This window comes from Actinia tenebrosa, unplaced genomic scaffold (genome assembly GCF_029948245.1).
Source record: "Actinia tenebrosa isolate PJP-AT-01 unplaced genomic scaffold, QUT_ActTen_1.0 PGA_scaffold5__44_contigs__length_20552954, whole genome shotgun sequence".
NCBI classification, from domain to species: domain Eukaryota; kingdom Metazoa; phylum Cnidaria; class Anthozoa; order Actiniaria; family Actiniidae; genus Actinia; species Actinia tenebrosa.
Window position 1 is genome coordinate 17,432,893 of NW_028292582.1, and position 9,623 is coordinate 17,442,515.

The 9,623-nt window shown below is 36.4% G+C and overlaps 1 protein-coding gene across 1 annotated transcript; it reads right to left on the bottom strand.

The window, feature by feature from the left end:
* Positions 1 to 882: 882 nt before the first annotated feature.
* LOC116287393 (uncharacterized) lies at positions 883 to 9,580 on the bottom strand. Its single transcript, XM_031694067.2, has 10 exons — positions 9,411 to 9,580; positions 7,245 to 7,503; positions 6,915 to 6,974; positions 6,080 to 6,186; positions 5,432 to 5,517; positions 4,950 to 5,057; positions 4,061 to 4,271; positions 3,530 to 3,579; positions 2,262 to 2,471; positions 883 to 1,559 (listed from the first exon to the last, which is right to left on the bottom strand). Exons 1-10 carry the CDS (start codon positions 9,556 to 9,558, stop codon positions 1,473 to 1,475), a joined length of 1,326 nt encoding a protein of 441 aa, XP_031549927.2. The 5' UTR covers positions 9,559 to 9,580; the 3' UTR covers positions 883 to 1,472.
* Between the last annotated feature and the right edge of the window lie 43 nt (positions 9,581 to 9,623).

Here is a 9,623-nt window from a genome sequence, read left to right on the forward strand (position 1 = left end):
GCTTCAAGCGCAGGATGTAAGGAGAGCACAAGGAAAAGCGAAAAATTACGACACCGAAAACGTGAAATCGTAAACGGGATATAGGAGAAGATGATTCTTTATTTTTTATTCATGCGCAAAGCCATCACTTCCGATGGAATTAAAGGAAAGGAAACTATGGTTGACATCAGTACTAAAAAATCATTTCAAAAACTCATGAATAATCACAAGTGATGGAGCGACCATACGCGTCACGTGCATGGACCTTTACACCCGGTAAAGTCTTCTTCATTCGTATTCTTTATATTAATGAGAATGAAATCGCTATATAAAGATTTTATCCTTATAAGTATTTTCTATTTAAAAAATACTAAAGAGGACGACTTTATCAGCGATAAAGTTGCATCCAAGTTTTGATTAAGAATTAAGACGCGATTATATGGAGCAATTTTCTTTGCAACTTGTCCATAACGGCATCGAGACTCAAATTGCAGCGTGTAATCTACAGCGCAATTTGAAAAAAATGTTACGAGACAAGTTGCATCAATTGTTGCAAGGTAGGATTATTTCCAACGATTGATTCTCCGTTGCACTGTAGGTGTGCACACTCTTGCAATTGTGTTGCAATCCTGTTGCGCGACAAGTTGCAATGGAATATTGTCAGCGTAAACGCGCCTTTGAGCAATTTTTTTAAATTTTTTTTTTGCAACTTGTTTAGAAACGGCCTAGCGACACATGGAGCATTGAAACGTCTAACCTACAGTACGATACAATGCCTTATTTTTATCATTTGTTTGGGTTGAATGTCTCGAGAAGTGGACGTCAAGGTCATCTAAATTGAATCATAAAACATCATCACTAAATTATTACACAACATTGATACACACGACAAACTGGTGGATATTCATTTCCTTTAGGTTTTTTTATTTTAAAAAATCAGTATTTTACCGATATTGTAATCATTGTAAAATTCTATTATTAACCCCAAGGTTGTTTATTGAATTATTCAAAACAGGTTGAACATCATATCCGCAGCACTAGGTACAGTTAGTTTATGTTGTTATTATGCATCGCCTGAGTGTATACCATCTAATAACAGAAATAAAAAAGACACGCGAGTGTTGTGAGAGATTTTCACGCCCCCCCCCCCCCCCCCCAACGAGTATCGGGATATTTTTAAGAACGGGATTTTTTCTTTGAGGATTCGCATTCCGTCTACGCAAGTATCCGGTGAATATGTTACTTAAAAACGCAACTTTTCGAAAAGGCAGATACGTGTGGACGAGAATTTTTTCGAAATCGGGATAAAAAAATTGTTTTTAGGAATACCCGGATACTTGTTGATGCCGAACCTTAAAGTTACTATTGGCCAAGTGCTCCCTCTGTTGAGTTTCCCTTCCTTCAGGGTTGTCTACCCGAAGATACAGAACAACACAGAACTTGAACTTATTGGTTGTATTTCACAAGGAGATAAGCTATTGACATGTCCAGTCTCACTTGAGGAGTGGTTGACGGTCATCAAACTTCTCGCTTCCACCAGGAACACAAACGATACTTTCTGCATCCCCTGTAGCGGGTACCTATCGTAGCACAACAAATGACATCAAACTTTCTATAGATCATTCTCGGTTTTTTCACATGCTTTGATACCCACCCAACTTGCTTGTATCTTCACATTACTGATATTCTGAGATTCTTGGTAAATAGATTGTCATAACATTTCCTGCCGAGTATAATCTATCGATTACAGTATTTTTATGATTCGTTTTTTGCCTATTTTGCCGCACAACAACTTGCAATCGATAGATTTTCTCTAAACTCGGCAGACAGAAATATGACAATCTATTTACCACGAATCTGAAGCTTCATGAAATCGATCTATTTTCAAGAGAACAGGAGCCGAGGACAATATTGTGAAAAATTACTGTTAGAAAATCGGCCAACGGCAAATGCGACTCAAAAATAAAATTTTCGAATACACCGTTAGAAGCCTAAATGATGATAATGGTGCCATTCAATGTAGCAGCGTGTGATATGACCAGGTTTCAGTGTAGTGAGGCGGGGTACGGCCCCTTAAACATCTGGCAATCATGGATACTAGTTTTTGTGCCAGTCATTGGCATGTAATTACTGCGCATGAGTGTAAAATGGGACCGTCACAGTATATAGTTATGTGACCCTTCAGCCAATCACAGCGCACGATATCTGTTAATATGGACACACTGGACCCCTGCAGGCATGGGTTCCATGGCTTGAAAATCTTGAAGCCTATCGACTCTCACCTGTTCAGACTTTCTTCGCTGCGTCCTTATCCGAGGTGGTGATCTGATTCCTCCTTCGTCTGTTGACTTTAATCTCTGCATTTTAGCACGTGCTAGAATAACCTTCCCCTCTACGCCATGCCTGACGCCACGAATATCTGTCTCATCCCAGATATCTTCCTGAATCAGCTGTTCTATCAAATCTTCTAGTGTTATGATTCCGAGAAGACGCTAGGATATCAACACATATTCATTTGTTATATAGCTATTGTAAAAAAGATTAGTGAAGGTATTTGTTCCATGTTGTATACTTAGCCCGAAATGCACTATGGGTGATGTCAATTTTCCCTGTCCATATCAGTCTCGTTTGGTCTCTTCAACACAGGAATCCCAATTATTTCTGAAGAATTAATATAGAATACTCTGGTAGTCGGCGGAGGAGGCTAAATACATTCCGGGCTTAGTATCCAACATGCAAAAAAAGAATCACTAGCCTTTAAATAGCTGTATTTGTTACAGGAGGGAGGGGGTGGGTTGTCTATGGCATGAATAGAATAAATAGACATTTTACATCTTATTAGACATGTCAGGCTGGAATACGGGTGGATATTTTTCCACGTCTGCTGTATTTTGTCGAGCCCGATAGGGTGACACAAAATGCAACCGATAAAAAATGTCCACTCGTTTTCTACAGTAAAATGTCTAATAAGTTGTTTATTATCCAACTGAGCTTAGTTTTACCCAAAAAATGCTTCAAAACAAATACTATTAAAAAACTAGTTTTCAAAACCTTTTTTTTTTTTACTGTACAAAATATCGCAGGATATTTGTACTAGCTCCAGTCTTTCTCCTGCGTTACTTGTACAGTACTCTAACTCGAATACTTGGATAACTAGTATAGGAAATCGCACGATCTCGAGTACAATTCGGAATTTATAGGTACGAGTGATGTTTTGAAAGTTTTCAAAATTGGACCAGCCTTTAGGCGAATTCAATTTGAGAACTTTCAAAACATCTCGAATATCTATAAATTATGACTCGTATGAGAAGATCGTGTGATTTACTGTTTATAATACACTCGACAAAACTGAGCAACTTAATTGCGACTCTACTGGAGTACGATTTGGGATTTAATTGTACTCCTTTTAACCAATCAGAATCGAGTAATTTTATTGAGTGTATTATAAAATAAGATACTGGACGAATAAAAACGCGAGGATATAGGTTTTCCTAGTAATAATCATATCATTTTGTTGCATAAGATGAAGGTGTAGAGTCAAGCATCTTACCTTTTCTGGTGATTCCTCGAATGCTTTTCCATACACAAGACTCATGTGACCTGGGGAAGAGAAGAACCTTTCACCTGGCTAGCCTTGTTAGATCTATACTCTATTACCAAGGTTAATGCTAACACTAAATTTTATTTTGTGCTTTATAAAAGATATAGAAAACTTGTTTGCTGTGCTGTTGAAGTTATAAAGCACCTGGGAATTGGAAGAACACGGGAGAACTGTTAAGAAGCACTCCACCCTCTCGTTTTCTGCCAATCACGGCGTGGTTATGCCTTTCTTCAAACATATTTACCTATAGTTTTGTCACCTTACTTATTTCTTAATTATTGTTGTCAACCTTAGATTGCTCTCAGTTTAAGGATCAAGCTCTTATCTTCGTTTTACTTTTTGAAATTGTATCGACTGTGACTTGTGCTTCTTTTCAAATTTGTGATTTAAAAAAAATCGACTCCACATGAGTAGGAATTCTGTTACTGACTTTCATTGAACGCCTAAATGAAGAACAAGAACCCCAATTCTTCCACTTACTTTTCCCAGTTTGGAATTTATCCAACAATTCAAAGAGGGGTTCGTGCATGTTACAAGTGAGAAGTGACCCTTCTTTAGATCGGTAAACATCCTTGACGGGCGTCGCAGTTTTAGGGTCTAAACGAATCAGGGATTTGACCAATAGGAGACCAATGATCTTTTCTTTGTCTCCTTGATAGACAGGGACCCTTGAGTGCCCTGATGAGATGATCTAGAAAAACAGCAAATGTCATGAATGATTAATAATAACTAATTATATGATATAATTGTTAAAGGTTTTCCAGAAACTTTGTTTACAGTGCGTTTCATATAACTTTTGACGGTTAGTTTCCGAAGTTCGTATCGTACTTCGGAAGTTCACAACGAACTTCGTTGGTGAACTTCGAACTTCGATGTAATTATAACACGATGTAGATAGATACACAGCACATGGAAAATAGTAGGCGCTGCGCATCTAAATCGAGGAATTTCAAAATTCATTACTCGAAGGTGCACGAAACAGGGGCGGCGGAAGCTGAATATCTTTGGGATGGCACTGCAAAAAATCTTAATAACAGTATTAAAAATCGAATCTATGCACTTATATTTCATGTGAACCAATATTTTGTGGGGGGGCCAGGCCCCCCCAAAAAATTCGGTCCACCGATTACGCCGCCCCTGCGAAATAAAACGTTTATTTTCAATAAAAGATTAAGAAGAAAACGATTTAAAAGTAACCCAGGCTCGTTAGTTTGTTGTATTGCTATTGATAGGTCCTCCCTCTCTACAGTTCATGATGATGTCACATCTTATAGTATTTTGATCGCATCACTCCCCTTGGGAAAATCCTTGACCTGATTTTTCTTAAAGATTCATATGAGTATGAATAAATAATAAAAATATCAATAACCTTTTTCATAACATCGTCATCCAGTTGTTCATCACAACTTAACATGAAGACTTTATCCAGTGGGGTGTACCTATCTTTTACAGTCTTATTACGCATTTCTAAAGCTCCCTGCAGGTAAGAGGAATGGAAAGAAAACTGAGTCATATTTTAACAAAGAATTAGGGGGGGGGGGGGGGGTTTCATGGCATTCAAATCAGTAGGGATAAAATACTGTAATAGATGTTTTCTCATTTGGGAAATAAAATCTCTTAAATATATGTTGGACAAAAAATTACCTAAAATCGGCAAAGCTTAAAGTAACTTTTCTATTTCAACACAGGTCAATGTTCTTTGCTATTTGTTCATTTTACTTTTTCTGAATATTACATATTTGGCAGGAAAATGACGTCAGAAGTTCAAGTTCAATCTATGACCAAAATGACTGTATCAATTAAATACCTTGAAAAAGAATGTGTGAAAAAAGGACTTAGTGTGAAAGGTACCTGGATGATTAACACCTCATCATCTCTCAAAGGCTCCTCATTACCATGTGCAAATTCCTTATGAAGATCAACCAGTTCTTTGAGCTCTAAAAGAAGAAAATATTTAAAATAACAATAAAATTGCTCAATTAAAGTGTAATATACTGTAATTTGAGAAAATATAGATCTGAGTTTGATAAATATAATATGATGCATCCTGGTCTAGCTTGGGTACAAACTACACTATATATTGGATGATAGGCAAAAGATGTTTTATTAGACCACAATGCACCATGTTCACTAGCAAACGTTCAATCTTGTTGTGGCTGAACTATTACTGGTTGTCAACCCCTACCCCATTGCCAAGAGATTGTTTGTACCATATCTGTTTTTTTTTTCTACAGTAAGTCCATATTACTCTTTCCAGAGAGAATAAATGATTATGATTTTAGTAAATTATAGTCATTTCAATTAAGTAATATCGGCATTTTACTTTTTGAATGAGGCCTCTGACTGGCCTTGACATGTATCCTTCTTAAAGCTTTAAGAAGAATTACTGACTATAATATAAACATAATAGGGCTAATAAGAAACCAGTATGCATACTGAAGTCATTTACTTGCAGACAGCATACAAATAACAGGATTGCATGCATGAATCTTCAGGTACCTGCTCTGCGGAAGAATGTGGAATGTTCATGTCCAAGAAGACAGTCAAGTAACTTTGAAATTGGCCATGCAATCACAAACAGCAAACACATCATAAGCTTGACAAACCTACAAAATATATATAACATCTGTAAGTATTTACAGCTAAGTTACTTTGTTTAACAGATCAAAAACAGTTTTCCGTGTTTGATACTCTGATCAAAACACGCGGGATGTTGGGAGAACATGAGAGGAGCGTAGGAAACCACTGACGTGTAGTGGAGTGGTTTCCAGCTTCTCGAGTGTTCTCCCAACATCCCAAGTGTTTCCATCAGAGTATCAAACACAGAAAACTGTTTTTGATTTGTTTTATAAAATAACAAACTCGTGAAAAGATCCAAAAAAATGCAAATTTAAGTAAATTCTCCCTACCTGCCGTCTTGTTCAAACTGACCAATGAGCGCGCACAATAGATTAAAATCTTACAGTTGCAATACTCACGCGCGCTAAAATGAGTGTTTTGATACTCTCATCAAACATGGTTTTCAACCAATCGTAGCGCATGTAATATGTAATATCCCAATTATTTTATAAAGTAAAATCAAAAACTATAATATGCTACTTGACTTTCCACTATTTTAATTTGTATTAGTGAAGAGATGGATAGAAGAATGGATGGGTGGAACAATGAATGAGTGAGAGGTTTGATGGACGGATGGACGGGCGAACGGACAGTGGACGGACGGACGAATGGATGGATAGATGGATGCAATTCTTCCTCAAACCCAATCCCTTAATGATAAAGCATCAATTGTAAGGAGCTATGAGCAATGCCTGTTTGTTAACATCAGACTTACGGAGCGAGTGTAGCACCAATCTTTAGACCAAATCTTGTACACAGTGCTTGTGGAACTACTCTGTAACAATAAAGGTATTGTATTCGATAAATGAAAACTAGATAGACATCAGCATATTAATTTCCAAACAATTGCTTGTAAGAAAAAATGACATTCAAGAAGCCAAGAAACTGCTAGTGCTTGCTTTACACCTCTCTTTCAGCATCATGCAACACCATTTGCATCGGTCAGTTGGTTAAGATAAGGCTGCATTGAAGGATTCTGTGGCAAGACTACCACTAAAACTATATTATAGGTAGATTATAAGAACTAAATCAAAAATTAACTTACTCTCCAAAGAATAACACTGCAGTAACCGAGACACAAATGGCAATAACAGGGTTAGAGATTCTATCCATGAATATTGGCATAGCTTCAACAGCTCCAGCATTGGCCAACAGTAATGTCACAAGTAAAAGATGATGTTTTTCTACGATGGGTAATATCTTCTTGGCAAATTTTCTCTCTTCCATTTTCCCACCTCGTTCAAGTACTCTCAAGCTAAGGATGTCCAGTGAGAGCAGTCCCATTGTTAAACCTGACATCAATCCTATGTAGCAATATCAATTGTTTTATTAATAGGATATGATTACACTTGCCTAATTGCAAGGAATCTGTCGTTAAAAAAAAACAAATTACAAAAAAACAAATAAGGAATAGTTAACAATTTAAACTTAATCTTGCAGTTTGTGGTTTTCTTCCAGTGCTCAGCTGTGAAATAATAGCTGCCTGTCCAGTAATCTAGTCCAATGCAAGGCCATACGAGATTAATATTTTTTAACAATTTTTTTTGTTGGTATTTTTATTATGCATATCAAGAAAATTTAAATTCCTATTTGGTATTTAAGTATTTTGCTAATTTTATTTGACAACCTCCTTGCAATTAGATGTATATAGGATCATTAATTATCACTATTAACTGGCAAGTCCCTAATGTGTGACCAGTTTTGTATGGTGTTCCAATCCTGCCAAAAATCAATGTTGACATGGAACATTCAACTTCATGCATCGACACTCTAGTTCACATAGTACTGAAGTTTGGCTTCAAACCTTCATAAACTTGAGATGGAACATTTAATGTCATACCTCAGCATTGGATTTTACATTGTTCCAAAATAAAGTTCACAAACAGCAACTTTCAGCTTCAGGAACTGGAGATTGAAAAGGGGATGGGGCACCCATTGTCATATGTCAACATTAGAACTCATAAACACCAACTTTCAACTTCAAACTTTTGTCGTAAGTCTTTGTTTGACAGGTAATTGCATGTTGCGAACTTGAAAGTTGAGTTCCCAAGCACCTACCAGCTGCCCCAAAATGTATTGTATTTCATTTTGACATCAATGACAAAAGCTCTTGAGTGGTGTGGGAGGATAGGGACTCCATATAGGGGCCCAGCTACAGTCAACTCTTGTTGTAAACTGGGATTTGCATTTTGGTTTGTGTTATATCACTCTACTGTTAAAACAAGATGAATTTAAATAATTCCACTGATGCGGAACTGAAGAAAATATAATTTTATATAATAATTTAAAAAAATTGTAATAGGAGTGCACTTGCTTGCAGTCCAGAAAGGAAACATAATTATTTTACTGTCTCCTCTCTTGGTTGCTCAGTTACACACTCTGCATCTATCAATCTCTCAGTGTATTTTTTGCTATTTCCTATGATTTTTCCAATCCAAAAAAAGGCATTAATGATAGACGAGATGTGGCAGGATAATGTTTTGAAAATTGCAGGCAAAACTTGAATGTTGATATGTGAAGTTGAATGTTGGAGGACGATGTCTTGAATGTTGAATGTTGGAGGACAATGTTTTGAAAGTTGCAAGCAAAACTTGAATGTTGATGCATGAAGGTGAATGTTCCATATCAAAATTGATTTTTGGCAGGTTAGAACGCCATAGTTTTCAAGCTGTGTGCATACTTCTTTATGTAAATGATAGCTAAATCTAGAGAATTTCAAACCTATGTGATTATGGCACTAAATTTGATATGATATTGTTTAGTTCCAGAAATTATCCATACCACTTCCAAAGAGGAATTTGGAATTTCCGAAGGGGTGGGGTCAGAGAAAGAACGAAATTACAGAGTTTGTATGGAAGAAAATTAGAATGTGCAGGGGTGGGGTCTTTAAAAAATTCTGATAAATAATTTTAAAATAATTTCTGGAACAACACATTAATAATACAGCTCTCTAAGATGATTTTAGACATGATAATATACACTTCATTCTATACTCTCCGGGTATACTAAATCTTGGAACTTTGCAAAACTAATATAATAAAACATTTGGTATTAACCATAAACATAGAGGTTGAGTATAAATAACTACAATGAGTCTTTTTATTAGCATGGAATATGCTTCAGGATCTCCAGTTCAATATGATTTGTACAGCACAGCCGAAATTACAATACCAAAAAACAAATACAAGCTTTACAATCTACACTGACTTACCAGCAAAAAGTACGAGTAAGACGTATACACCAAGGTATATCCAAAACAGGTTATCCTTGTAGTTTAAAGGCTGTTCTTCAAGGACATATTTGGTTCCATTACAGAGCACTTCACCGTGTTCTTGCATGATACAGGAAACTGAAGCCATTTTGAACCAACTAAACAGTAACGAAGAATGACAATAACTAGAAAACAGCAGGCATTCCAAGCAAT

Excerpts from the sequence above, each read along its gene's own strand:
- LOC116287393 (XM_031694067.2), bottom strand. The coding sequence starts at position 9,558 with ATGGCTTCAGTTTCCTGTATCATGCAAGAACACGGTGAAGTGCTCTGT. Across the intron at positions 3,580-4,060 it reads TAAATTCCAAACTGGGAAAA|GTCACATGAGTCTTGTGTAT; the intron begins GTAAGTGGAAGA and ends TCTCTTCCCCAG. Across the intron at positions 1,560-2,261 it reads AGCGAAGAAAGTCTGAACAG|GTACCCGCTACAGGGGATGC; the intron begins GTGAGAGTCGAT and ends GTGCTACGATAG.